Here is a 15,271-nt window from a genome sequence, read left to right as displayed (position 1 = left end):
GTACCGTTAATGTCAAGCATCTGACGGCACATGTTATAATAAATAACATTAGTACTGTAGTAACTAGGTTGTGATTCACTTGTCCAGTCATTTAATTATTTTTTGAATAACTCGATAAGATAATAATTTCTGGTATAATCTTGGGACATCTCGTTCGTTTTTAGTCATTGTCCGATTCTGCTTTCGTGAGTATTTCTTTATTCATCACGATCGTCGATCGTCTTTCTCAACTACGGTTAATTTCGTTGTTCATCTTTATCCGTCTCGTTTTTCACTTGTCTTCTCTCTCATAATCTTCTTTCGGAATGTTCGCTGTTAAATCTATGTTTTTCGTGTTTTTTCGCAGTCTTAGGTCGGTACCAACTTAGAATATGACCAAATACGAAATGACGAAAAACGATTGAGTCTAAATAAGAAAAAGGCCAACAACTCATTACCTAAATGGTCAATGATTGCAGACTAAGTTGACGAATGAAGAATGGCCGACGAAAGCAGAATCGGACAAAGTTAGGAACGTGAGTAACGTGACGAAAAACGAACGAGTCGACCCAAGAGTATAGGTACCTAATTTCTCACAGATTTGATCTATGTATTAACCTTTCTTCAAAGTTAACGGAAATCAATTAAAACAGGTTGTATATAGCCTATATAGGTAAGTATTACAAATTTTTGCTTTGTATTACAAATTAGACAATCTCACGTTTTGTGTAGGTGTTTCCTTAGAAGTCCTAACCCCGAAACTTTACACCGAATGATAATATCTTCCACGTTCAGTATATTATATGCGGAACACGTGTATTGTACAAAGGTTTTCAGTACGGCCCTTTTCGTATCATTTTACGCACTAGTGCAATAAATATTGCCGTGTCATTTTTAGACTGTTTCTGGATAAATTATAAAGGTCAGTGTTGTGAAGACCGTCTATCTGGGAAGTCCGTCTACTGAATATAACTTTTGTATCTATATAATACATTTTTTTTTTGCAAAAAATCATTTTTCGCACAATCTTTTATCGCCGACTGTACCTTTCTTTCAACATTCATCTACTGTTCTCCGAGACGTTTCTAATAACGCCTTACTCAATGGGGATACGACGTTTCATAACAGAGTTCTTTATGACTAACTTTATGCTCCATCATCAAATCAGCTCCATTATACCATAATATTGCATTGTCTCGTGATTTACATACGTGTGCAAAATTTCTGCCCTTTCGGAAATCGGGATGTGGGTCAAATTTAGCTTCTACTTTTTGACCAAAACCAGGGGCGGCTCACTCCGCGATTCTATCGCCGCGCTACAAGTACATGTCGGCGGCCGCGAGTTCGCGGCCCATTCAGTGGCGACGACCTTCGCGCGGCGCAATAAAATTCAATGTCGGCTGCTCGCGTGCGGTCCGTTTGTTAATGTAGATAAGAATTTAGAACGGCGGCATTTTGTGAACATCAAAGGAGTGAGCCTTCTGTACTTGTACTATTATGTATTCTGTGCCAAAACTAACATACTAATAATAAGGCAAGTTGAATAGAAGCTTGTAATTTTAATAAAGCTGCTAACGGCCAATAAGCTACAGTCTTTGGCCCATCGGCGGAAAGTCGCCAGTCTGTCGGCCGGTTTCCATCCTTACTTGGTAGATATTCCGCGATTTCGCACGAAGCGCTTTGCTTCTTCTTTTCTTATGCACACTGCCAAGGAGTGGAATTCCGTGCCGGCGGCTATATTTCCGAGCTCATATAACCCGGCAACCTTCAAATCAAGAGTGAACAGGCATCTTCTGGGCGAGCTCACTCCATCGTAGGCCACGTCTTTGCCTTCGGCTAGTCTGTGGCCAAGAGTAAGCCCATTGACTTGTAAATATATTTTTTATCTTTTACTAATTAATTACTGTATCACTAATATCTGTATCATTCATAATGATTAAAAAAAAAGCTGCAACCCGACTGACATTTTTTCAAAATCACCCAGAAGAAGGTTCCGCGGATGGCAGTGTTTGGTGTGCATGGTTGTATAGAAGTTGGTCCTGTGACCTCAGGAAAATCTGACTGTTGGTCTACCGGTTCCGGGCAAAAAAATGTTGGATGGCCTGACCAAACGGTAGGAGATAGCCTGGCGGCGCTCGATCAAATATCATAGAGGAACCAACCCGGTAGTCTGGCTCTGTCACGCCAATACGCAAGAGCGATAGAGATAGATATCTACGAGCGTTTCGTTTCGATGAGCGTTTGTGCTATTCGGCTACGCACCCTGGGCAGTTTTTGACGCTCCACCCCAGAGTACTTTAATCATCTAGTTTTGACGACCGGTCTGGCCTAGCGTGTAGTGACCCTGCCTGCTAAGCCGCGGTCTCGGGTTCGAATCCCGGTAAGGGCATTTATTTGTGTGATGAACATAAATATTTGTTCTTGAGCCATGGATGTTTTTTATGTATATAAGTATTTAATTTTGTATATTATATATATATCGTTGTCTGAGTACCCACAACGCAAGCCTTCTTGAGCTTACCGCGGGACTCGGTCAATCTGTGTAAGAACGTCCTATAATATTTATTTATTTATCCACTCAAACTTTATTTCAAATAAAGTATGCCGGTCTTGGCCGCACTGACCTTAGGTATCTGGTTTTCAGTCACCGAATGGTTTCAATTTAAGTAAAAAAAAGGACCCATCGGTCTTCATAATAATATGACTTGAAACATGTCGCCAATCGCGAAATATTAATGTGAGTACAGCCTTATATTTATAGACTAAACTACTTGTAGGTATATGAAACAATATGAAAATATAACTTTCAAAGAAAGATTAAAATTAGTCATATATTATCTTTGTTTGTTTTGAACCTGGGACCGATTTTTGAATTTCGATCGGACGAATTTGCCGTTTAAGTCTCCGGAAAATGACAAAATGCTATTTTTGAAAAAGGACGGCTAGTTATTTTAAATGTAGTGGTAATAAATGACCACTCGTTTCTTTTAATAGAATTTAAGTGCATATATTATTGAACGAAATTCACGAAATCCAATGGCCGACATTCAAAAATCGGTTCCCAGTACTCTTGAAGAAAACAGAAAAGATATCCTAATTAAAATGTCAATTAAAAGTGATTTACCTTGTAAACGTTGTAATATGATATGATGGCATCACAGCACGTGTACAAATCGTTCAGAATTTCCACCACCTGCAACAAACAATGACATTTTACAATACATAAATAAATATAATCACGCCTGTATCCCATAAAGGGGTAGACAGAGCACATGAACTACTAAGTTTCAGCACCACTCTTCGCAAAAAGGGGTTGAAAGAAATCTAATTGAAACATTGCAGTGACAGGTTGCCACCCTCTCGCTTACGTCACAAGTTAACCTATGTCGCACAGTCGACTTCTACGACACCCACGGGAAGAAAGGGGGTGGAGAAATTCTTAACCCGTCACCACACCGTATATGTTATATATAGATGTACTTAATTTTAAGGAAGCGCTGGTAGCCTAGCGGTAAGTGCGTGCGACTTTCGTTCCGGAGGTCGCGGGTTCGAACCCCGGCTCGCACCAATGAGTTTTTCGGAACTTATGTGCGAAATGTCATTTGATATTTGCCAGTCGCTTTTCAGTGAAGGAAAACATCGCGAGGAAACCGGACTGATTCCAATAAGGTTTAGTTACCCTTCGGGTTGGAAGGTCAGATGGCAGTCGCTTTCGTAAAAACTAGTGCGTACGCCAAATCTTGGGATTAGTTGTCAAAGCGGACCCCAGGCTCCCATGAGCCGTGGCAAATACCGGGATAACGCAAGGAGGATGATGATGTACTTAATTTTATATCTGCACAATAATAAAAACATAAGCTGCGTGTTAACTTTATCGAATCGGTGCGCACAGCACTTACAATCAATCCATCAGGTGCGACTAAGGTCAATCACTGGCCAGTTTATAAAAAAAAACGAAGTTACTACTTCCCAGCTCCGTCAAACAGAAAAATAGTATAATACACACTTTGGCCAGTACCTAAGAAAGCCTCAGAGCACATAATATCTTTGTTGACCACGGCTCCACCTCGGCCAGCAATAAAATTACATGTGATCTGAGACAATTATTACTTTACTGATTTATTTACTTAGGTATGTAACCTACTACCACAGTATAATGAAGAGTACTATCGTACAGTATGGCCACTTCCAATCCCCGCTGAAAGTGCCGCCCACCCCTCTCGGTTACCTCACAGTTACCGCCTTTCAAAAACGCGAACAGTCTACCTGTCATATTTCACTCATACAAGCATAGTACGCGTTCACCTACACGAGCTTAGACTGTGTACTAGGGACGCGCCTCTTTCATCACTGGCGATCAAATATATCGTCACTACTTTGAAAAAATCTCTTATCTCACGCTGTTCCTCAAAGTTAAAACGCAATAAGTCTATATGAATTCCATACATACTTACTACAAATTCATTTTCATTGACAGACGAAGATACAAGTTTTTTTCAAAGTAGTGACGATATTATATTTGATCGCCAGTGTCTGAGGTGTGCTACTACAGTACAATATCAATAATCCGGCACTGTTGCAGACACGGTATTATAAAATGTCAATATCAAGTGAGGAAAACGGCGACTAAGTTCGTGCTCGCATAGAGAATCGATCCCACTTAAGACGCTACAGTCCACTTAAGCTAAATGGAAAGGAGGCCCCTTTTCAATTTGGGAATTTTGGTTAAATAAATATACTAGTGTTATTAACTAGATTTATCAAAAAAAAATGTCCATTAAGAACAACTCAGTTAAAAGATATCGCGAAAAATTCTTTAAAATCGAGGTTCTGCTCTCGACTGTTTCCTCCTTTTAAACTTAATCAATCGAAACGAAATTTGAGAATCTGAATAACAATGAAGTAATCTGTGTCGGACCGTTTAGTTTTTTTACCTAATTGTTACCAATCTTGAGTATCACACCTTTTTTTGCGCCACAATGAAAAAGGCCGTTTTTGGATAATTTTGATGGGCTCTAGCGTCTTTAAAAATAAGAATATCATTAAAATCAAAACGGTCTGACACAAATAAAAATAATAATAATCTGTGTTGAAAAAATCATTGCTCTATCTTCAAAAACCAGGGAGGAAATAGTCGATAGCGTCAGAGCGTTTGTATGGAGAATTGACCCCTCCTGTATCGTCTTAACATCTTTCTTAGATAAATAATCTTGTTGCTGATGGAAAGTGTGAAGTTTGCAATAAGCTCAAGTGAAGCAATATTTACAAACCCTACGCAAATAAGTGTCGGATAGTAACTCCCACGACTCGACCGCATTGTTGTGTTAGTCAGTTTGCTCTAAAATTAAATAAAACGGGGGTTTATTTTGTCACAGGCAACGACGCAATCCATACTAATATTATAAATGGGAAAGTTAGTGTATATCTGTTTGTTTGTCCGTCTGCCAAGGCAAAACGGAGCGACGAATTGACGTGATTTTTTAAGTGGATATAGTTGAAAGGATAGAGAAGTGACATGCTAATTTTTGTCCCTTTCTAACCCACCACTTCTCTGAAATGGGGGGGGGGGGGGAGTTTGTATGGAGTATTTTGCAATTTTTGAAGTTAACGCGAGCGAAGGCGCGAGCAAAGTTAGTACCTAAATATAAATGAAGCTCTCAACTCAACGTACGTAATTTTCTGTATCGTTTTTTGCGGTTTAGTAATCTTAGTACGTATGTCCTCGATTGCACGTTCACATTTGGCGTGCAGGCGAGCACGTCAAACAATTGAAGGACATACACATATCCTGAGTCGACGCTTCATATGGTTGAATTTCATGAGATGAATATTGAGCATTTCTTTTTTTGCCATTTTTTTATTTTGATTTTTTTAGGGAATTTTAGGTCAATTGTACTCAGAATCACGAGTACTTTCAATCTCACTGGGAGACAAAAAGTGTCCCATTTCTATACATTTTTGTTACTTTCCTCTTTTGTTACCCCACATAACATGTACGGAAAATGTTATATGTTATAAATTTAAAAAATGATATATGAAAATGTTATATGTTATAAGTTAAATGTTATAAATTTTTTTTAACTACTAGGATTGAAAAAGCTAGTGATTCTGAGTAGAAATAGCATAATTTTTTTCAAAAATATCACATTTCGTAAAAATTTCAAAAAAAAGAAACTGTCTTATAGTACCTACCTACTCATTGACAAGTAAGAAGCAACAATACTAATACTGATTAATGTAAATAAATAAATAAATATTGGGGACATCTTTCACAGATCAACTTAGCCCCAAACTAAGCAAAGCAATTGCGCGAATGTACTGTGGGTGCTAAGCGACGATATACATACTTAAATAGATAAATACATACGTATATACATGGAAAACATCCATGACTCAGGAACAAATATCTGTACTCATCACACAAATAAATGCCCTTTCCGGGATTCGAACCCAGGACCAGGACCGCCGCTCAGCAGGCAGGGTCACTACCGACTGAGCCAGACCGGTCGTCAAAATATAGCATGTTTTAAAAACTCTTTCTGGTCACTGTTAATGCTGCTCAAAATTTTGAGCAATAAAAAAATAAGTTACGGAGGCAATTTCAACTTTCAGGTAACTTCAAGTAATCGCATTTAGCCATGTTTTATGTACAATTATTGCGTTATGAACAGGCGTCCGCTCACGAACAGACACATATGGCAAAGTTATATACAATACTAGCTTTTGCCCGTGGCTTCGCTCGCGTTAGAGAGACAAAAAGTAGCCTATGTCACTCTCCATCCCTTCAACTATCTCCACCTAAAAAATCACGTCAATTCGTTGCTCCGTTTTGCCGTGAAAGACGGACAAACAAACAGACACACACACTATTCCATTTACGACAACAGGTTCCTGCGCGGGGCGCGGGCGCCGGGGGCATGAGCCCCACCACCGACCATTAGCTCCAGCGGCTGCCATAGCGCCGCACGCGTCTTATCTTACTTAAATCTCTTTTTGTATCATTTTTGGATATTATATCCTTATACCTAAACTTCATGAGTTTTACTTGCACCTTAATCGCCTGCAAGTTATTGGCGACCGTGACAGGACTAAAAACCTCAAAACATCTGCGCGTACGCGACCTAGCAACAGGGAAGGCGGAACGTTCCAGAAGCGCAGACAAAGAAACTGCGGCGCGCGACCTTTGGACTGCAAGCGACGCGTGTCTCCACATCGATCTTCTTCCAGGGGAGTGCTCAATCCTTACCTTTTACCTCTTTACCCTGCCTAGTTTTGATTTTCGTACTTAGTTTATTAAATTCAAAAAAAAAAATCCAAACTTTTCATAATTCTTCGTAAAATTCTGCAAATCATCTTTCTTATCTATTGTGCATTCTTCGCTATTGTTGCTACGCGCCTTTATTCCATACTTACAGCATAAAAATCAACAATTAAATCGTAATATTTAAAATTTACAACTTATTAAACGGAGCTAATCAACCTTAATATATAAGTCATAAAGTGCTTATTGCATTGCATCTTGAAAATTGCACTGCTTAAAATTCTATCTTTAGTTACACCTATTTACGTTAAATAATAAGTGCATGTGCACCGAACACGCCTTAGTTCGCGCTTTCTTAATAAAAAGCAATCCTTATAAACGTTATACATTATTTTGCTAAGCAATAACAATTTTAAATCTTTCGTTTCTTTTCAACTTTAATTTCCTATAAAATAAACCTAAAGTACCTAACATCGAGTAAACAAATAATTATTTCGTTCCATTAGTGAAAATACATAAAGTTTATTCCTCAAAGGTCCAAACCATTATATACCTTATTATATTTGCATATAGCTCATTTCGATTCGGGCCGACATTTCCAGGAAACCTACGGGCTGGCTGCGCTCGCGTCGGCTGTACCTAGTGCCTACTCGCGTCAGCTGTTCGAGCGAGACTTGACCTACTTCCGCGCGCGCCTGCGCGCACCTGGATCTCCTGCCTGGTTTGATGCACAGTTTTCTTATCTTGTTTATTGATTGCGCTTCACTTAATCTTGTTTATTACCGTGTTTGTGTTGGCTCATTGTTTATCTGTTTCAACTTTAGTGTTTTAAAATTATAAAAATATATTAGTAAATTTACATAATGTCTCCACCGACCACTCCTCACGGCAGTGTAGACATAGGAGCGCTTGAAGTTGAATTAAAGCTTAAAGATTTAATGAGCAAATTTCCGAGGTGTGTACGTAGTTTATGTTAAAGTCAAATAGTATCTTATGTATAGATGAACATAGAGTTAAGTTTGCATGCCACATTGTATAGAATCAGTCTTAATACAGAGGTCGTCTACATAGGAATCGTACATGTGTTTTAATACATTTAATCGGCTCCACACCACATGGCGACCGTGACATCGTTTTACGCGAGCGCCGCCGCGACGAGGGCGCCTGACATCAGCATTTTTAGTCGTGTGAATATATAATTAACAGTGAGACGCGAGCAAATGCACAAGTGATTGCACGAGGGACATAATTAAATTACCAAGTGAAATACACTAAATAAAAATGTAATAAATAACATGGGTAACAGCTACAGCAAACAGGAGGAGAAAGAGGTCGTTATAACCCAAAATGCGGTCGGATCAAACGACGCAACAGGCACAAACGAGCATACTAGAATAAATAACATTCTTATAACCGTGTTGTTCGTGGTTTTGGCTCTCATCGTTTGCTGCGGACTGTACAAGTTCTTAAAGAAAGCACATGAAAAATATGTGCAGAAAGCAGTGAGGCGAGAAGTATGGACACGTCTGCAGACCAGGCTGTCAATGAAGAGGTCGACGCCAACCACAGACGAGGCGGAGGAAGGTGTTTAAGCAGAGCACGGGAGACGGAAGGACAGAGGATGAACTTTAACGTGATTACGCGCGTGTGAAGTGAAAAGTGTGAAAGTTTCTGTACGTCAAAGTGATGTCAAGGGTATGGATTTAGATTTAAAAAATATATACGATAAGTTAGAAAAAATAAGAGTTGATCTACGAAAATTAGGTGAGGTTAAACGGCAACAAAAGCTAGGTTTAGAAAAAATCAATGATGCGCAATTAATATATGAGGACTATAAACAGATAATTGCATCTCTTCATGTCGATGACCTGTCAAAAGAATGTGTAAGTTCGGAATTATTGTGCGAGAAAATAGACGAAGTTTATAATAAAATTTTACAGTATAAAGCTATAGAAAGTGTATCCGTAAAACCAACTACAATGGCGAAACAATTTGAAATACGAGAAGCTAATAGCATAATCCCAATTTTAGATGATAAAGAGGAAACTGTCGAAAGAATGATAGCAGGAATAGAAATGTTAGATGACATGTTAACAGATAGTAGCGAAAAGAAATTGCTGATTTCTTTTGTTCTAAAAACACGACTCAACAAAATTGCACAGTTAAAACTTAAGTCTAAATATGACACCGCTACCCAACTAGTAGCCGATATAAAAAAATATTTGCTACCCAAGAAATCCGCAAACTCTCTTTTGCTACAGTTAAATAATATATCACAAAAGGATATGTCTATTGTCCAATACGGTGATAAAATAGAGGAGTTGTTCATTGGTCTAACGATAGCGCAAGCCGACGGGAAATCGGCCGCTTGTGATATTTTAAGACCAATCAACGAGTCCCTGGCCATAAAAAAATTTACAGATGGGTTGAGAAACCGCCGTCTCAGTACCATTCTAGCTGCAAGAGAATACACTGAGCTGAAGGAGGCCGTCAGAGCGGCCCAGGATGAAGAGCTGGCACGACCCCAGCACGAGCCCGTAATCATGAATGTGAACCGCGGCTACACGCGAGGTACACAGCAGCCCCAGCGCTACGCCTGGCGCGGGCGCGGGACGAGCTACCAGTATAATCGAGCTCGAGCCTACCAAAACACATGGACCCGCTACTCCACAAATAGAGGTACTGTCCCTAGCAATAATTTCCATAGGGGTCGCGGACAACGTGCGATTTTTAGGGGACATAGCGGAACTCGAGCGAGCCGTGGACGCCGAGGGAACGTGTATACATGTACACACGAACCGCAGACCTCCCACGATACAACAAGAGACGAGACAGACAGAATACAGTTTTTTCGATCATAAAGTTTTAACCATATGTGACGGATTAGACTACATAAATTTCACCGCCGGTAGCAAAAATCTTGTTCTCATGATTGACAATGGCGCACGTATATCAATTCTACAACAAAGTAAAGTTCCCATAGAATCACGGATATATGAGAAGAGTACTATAATATCAGGCGTTGGCGGTAGTATCATAAGTACACATGTTGCTGACGTGACTTTAAACTACGGTAATACAATATCATTTGTACATAGATTTCATATATTGCAGGATCATGATATGCCATGTCATGCGAACGGTGTTCTCGGACTTGACTTTATGAGAACTTATAGTGCAATTATAGACCTTACGACTGACGAACTCACTTTACACCGTGGGAACGAAAGGTGTGTGTTACAAATACAAAGAGGCAGCGATAGCGAAACTTTTTTGTCATTACCAGCTAGAAGTGAATCATCACATTTAATTAAAGTAAAATCATTCGATTTAGGAAAAGTTTATGTCGTAAACTCAAGGAAATTAGCCGAAAATATATTTTTAGCGGGGAGTATAAGTAAAGTTAAGCAGGGTAGAATACCGGTACGAATTTTAAACACAGGGAACGAAGATATAAAGTTACCTATTTTCGAACCCGTTTTGGAAAGTTTGGATAATTATGATATTTGCAATTTTAAAAAATCTGAAAATGGGCTAGAAAGAGTGAAAAGGTTACTGTCGTTAATAAAGTTCAATCATTTAAATGACACAGATCGTAAACTAATAGAGTCAATATGTGCAAAATACGCCGACGTTTTTTACTTGGACGGTGACAAGTTAGGAACTACCAATATATTGAGCCAAAGCATCATTTTGAAACCAAACACTAAACCCATTTATACAAAACCTTATAGGATACCAGCGTCAATGAAGTCAGAAATTAATAAACAGGTCGAACAAATGATCAAAGATGATATAATAGAGGAATCGAATAGCGACTGGAATAGTCCCATACTTTTAGTACCTAAAAAATCTGAAGACAATAACAAAAAGTGGAGATTAGTCATAGACTACCGAAAAGTAAATAATGTTATTCAAGACGATAAATTCCCCCTTCCAAATATTTTAGATATTTTAGATTCCCTATCCGGTGCAATATATTTTAGTCATCTTGATTTACAACAGTCTTACTACCAAACATCCTTGAATGACGATAGCAGAAATATCACTTCATTTTCAACAAGCCAAGGTCAATTCCGCATGAAAAGACTCCCCATGGGCCTAAAACTGAGTGCAAGTGCATTTTCACGTGTAATGTCAATAGCAATGTCAGGCCTTTCTTACGAAAAGTGCTTTGTATATATGGACGACCTAATTGTTTTCGGTAGAAATATGGACCAGCATAATAGAAACTTAACTGATGTATTGGAGAGATTACGGAAAGTTAACCTTAAAATTAACCCACAAAAATGCGAATTCCTGAAAAAACAGTTACTATATTTAGGACACATAGTTTCAGCAGAAGGTGTGTTACCCGATCCACAGAAAACAAAAGTTTTAGAAAATTACCCAACACCATCCAATAGTGACGAGGTTAGGCGCTTCGTAGCGTTTTGCAATTACTACCGAAGATTTATCCCAAATTTCGCAGAGATAACACTACCATTAAACAAATTATGTAGGAAAAATGTAGAATTTAAATGGACAGACGAATGCCAAAATGCCTTTAGCAAATTAAAAACAAAACTCATAACACCGCCAATTTTACAATACCCAGATTTTTCCCCAGATAATGAATATATTTTACAAACTGACGCATCTGCAAGGTCAATCGGTTCTGTACTTTGTAACAAAGATATGAGACCTATAGCTTACGCTAGCAGGCCCTTGAATAAGGCCGAGTTAAATTACCCAGTCATTCAGAAAGAGCTTTTAGCAATTACTTGGAGTATTCGCTATTTTAGACCTTATTTGTTCGGAAAACAGTTTACAATCATGACGGATCACAAGCCACTTCTGTATCTTTATAGCATGAAAGACCCATCAAGCAGGCTGATAAAGCTTATAATTCAATTGGAGGAATATAATTATAAAATAGTATACATAAAGGGAAAAACAAACGTTGCAGCGGATGCATTAAGTCGAATTACAATTACATCGGACGAGTTAAAGAGTATGAGCGAGCAAGTTACTGTTATGACGAGAGCACAGAGTAGAAAGTTAATACAAAGTAATACACCAAGTGATGACATACGTGGTAATCTTAGTACATCCGAGAATTCAAGGCCTGATCAACCAAGAATTGCGGAAATATTAAGAAAACCTAATAACTGCATAGAAATGTTGTTTGAATCTGAAGAAGAGTTAAGAAAGTTAAGGAAAAAAGAATTAATTACAAGAGAAAAAGATTGTTTTGCGTACGCCGAGAGTAAATTACGTCTTTACATAAACCTTAACTATATGTCACACTTCACGCGAGCCGTATTTGTGAATATGTTAAGTGATTTTTGTAAACAAATAAAAGTAGACGAGTTATGTATAGTAAAAGATATTAAAAACGCGTTATTCATAAAAACTTTGTTAAATGAAATAAAGTCGATTAAAAATTGGTCCGGACCAAGAATAAAAATACTAGGAAATATAATAAGAATAGATGACAAGGATGAGAGACGAGTTATCATTAACGACTATCATTTACTACCAACGAGCGGACATGCCGGCGTTCGCCGAATGGTAAGTAACATACAATCTAAATATTATTGGCCGAGTTTAGAGAGTGATGTTAGAAACTTCGTGAAAAAATGCAGTAAATGCCAAGTAACGAAGCACTCTAAAAACATACGACAACCAATGGCTATCACAACTACAGCAGCGTCAGCATTCGAGAAATTATACCTCGATATCCTAGGACCGCTGGACACGGACACTGAAGGTAACAAGTACATCCTAACGCTGCAATGTGAGTTAAGCAAATATATTGAAGCTTACCCATTGCAACGTAAGGATGCAGTTAGTGTAGCAAGAGCCTTAGTGAATAACTTTATATTAAGATACGGGATTCCCGACGCGATGTCGACAGACCGCGGGGCGGAGTTCATGTCAGCTACTATGGATGAAGTGTGTAAGTTGTTAGGAATAAATAAGTTTAATTCGACCGCGTATCACCACCAATCCATAGGTGCGTTGGAAAACATGCACAAACACCTAGCTGCGTTTATGCGAGCTCAGTGCGATGGACATCCCGATACGTGGAGCCACTGGTTACCGTTCTGGTGTTTCGCTTTTAATACAACAATAAATTCAGCCACAAATTATTCCCCATTTGAGTTGGTTTTCGGAAAAAAGTGTAAAACTCCTAGTAATCTGATTAAAGCTGTTGAACCTATATATAACCCTGATAATTATGCATTGGAACTGAAATATAGACTACAGTTAGCTCATAAAGACGCTAAGGAAAATTTGTTAAGAACTAAAGAGTTGCGAAAATGTTACTATGATAAGTTAGTAAATTCGGTTACTTATAAAAAGGGTGATCTGGTTTTAGTTAAATCTGAAACCGGCAAAAAATTCGATAACCTTTTTAAAGGACCTTATAAAGTAATCGAGGATACTGGAATAAATGTTAAGTTAGAATTAGATGACAAGGTTGATCTTGTTCATAAAAATAGGACTAAGCCTTTCAATATGTGACAATAGGTCATACATTATTGCTTATACGAATTTTTTTTTTACATTGTATTGTTAAATACCTAATGATGTAACAACTAGAATTGTAGTAGCTTACAGTATAATTACATTGATTTAATATTAAGGAAAAGTATTTCCACTCGTAATAATACATAATGAAGCTCATGTCCTTTTATTGTGTGTTTAAAAAAATTGAAATGTATACATTCAATTTATTTTTTTCAACCACCCCCAGATGAGGTGTGTACGTAGTTTATGTTTATATAGTTATAGTATAGTATAGACATAGAGTTAATCGTTTGCATGCCACATTGTATAGACAGTCTTAATACAGTCGTCTACGGAATCGTACATGTGTTTCATTTAATCGGCTCCACACCACATTTGAAGGCCTGACCACGCTCGGTCAGCCGGTAGACCAATGGGATACGCTCATTATATTCATGGTGTCCAGCAAACTGGACTCGACCACTAGCGGTAAGTGGGAGGAGTACAGAAATAATCTCTCCGACTTGCCACTCTTGGACGAATTTATCGAGTTTCTCCGCAATCGGGCGGACATTTTAGAAACTACGTTAGCTAACAGACATGACAAAAGCGTTTCTCATATTCATAAAGACAGTCAACAAAAAAGTGAACATAAGGGCGCATTCACACCTAATGAACATAAAGGCCCATTCACACATAATAAATTTTCAAAAAGCTTTATTGCATCTAGTACCTCTAAAGCTGCAGTCATATCGTGTCCCATGTGTAGTCAGGGTCATAGAATCATAGACTGTGAGTCATTCAAGTCTTTACCGCTCGAAAGCAAGTGGAGCGAAGCCTTAAAGTTGAAACTTTGCACCAACTGTTTGCGACGCGGACATGAATCACATAATTGTAGACTAGGAGATTGCAGATTATGTCATAAGAAGCATAATACATTACTGCATAAAGAAAATAACGTATCCAAACCCTTGCTTGTGACGACATCCATGGTTGGTACATCAAATGACCTTGAAGTAGTCAACCAACCGCATAAGGCTTTATCAGTTCGCTCAGGCAAACAGGTTATTCTTGGTACCGCTTTAATAAAGGTATCCAATCCTAACACAAATGCTGAATACGTAGCGCGGGCTGTCCTTGATGCCGGCAGCCAGTCTTGCTTTATTACTGAAAACCTTAAGAATAAATTAGGATTAGGGAATCCTGAACCCGATTCTTTAGATATATCGGGTATTAAAAAGATTAAACTTTCAGTATCTGATCAATGCGATGTAAACATCAGCTCTCTTACAAGTCAGTTCCAAGTGAACTTGGACTGTTTAGTAATTTCTGAAATTACAGATGAGTTGCCAAATTGGCCTGTAGACATTACTCAACTAGATATTCCCAAAAATATTCAGCTCGCTGATCCTAATTTCCATCAAGTTTCTGATATCGATGTACTGATAGGTGCTGAAATATTCTATGAACTGTTATTGTTTGAAAAAATATCTTTGGGTAAAAATAAGCCCCTTCTTGTAAGTACAGAGTTTGGCT

The 15,271-nt window shown here is 38.4% G+C and overlaps 1 protein-coding gene across 1 annotated transcript in view; it reads right to left on the bottom strand.

The window, feature by feature from the left end:
* The window catches only part of LOC125233570 (guanylate cyclase 32E-like), a 221,132-nt gene that overhangs the window by 21,118 nt on the left and 184,743 nt on the right, over window positions 1-15,271 (bottom strand). Inside the window, exon 21 of the mRNA XM_048139626.1 lies at window positions 3,104-3,172. Coding sequence (XP_047995583.1) covers window positions 3,104-3,172 — 69 coding nt within the window. The remainder of the gene's footprint in view (window positions 1-3,103; window positions 3,173-15,271) is intronic.

This window comes from Leguminivora glycinivorella, chromosome 14 (assembly GCF_023078275.1).
Source record: "Leguminivora glycinivorella isolate SPB_JAAS2020 chromosome 14, LegGlyc_1.1, whole genome shotgun sequence".
NCBI classification, from domain to species: domain Eukaryota; kingdom Metazoa; phylum Arthropoda; class Insecta; order Lepidoptera; family Tortricidae; genus Leguminivora; species Leguminivora glycinivorella.
Note: the sequence above shows the minus strand (reverse complement) of the source record. Positions and strands in the feature narration are given on the sequence as shown.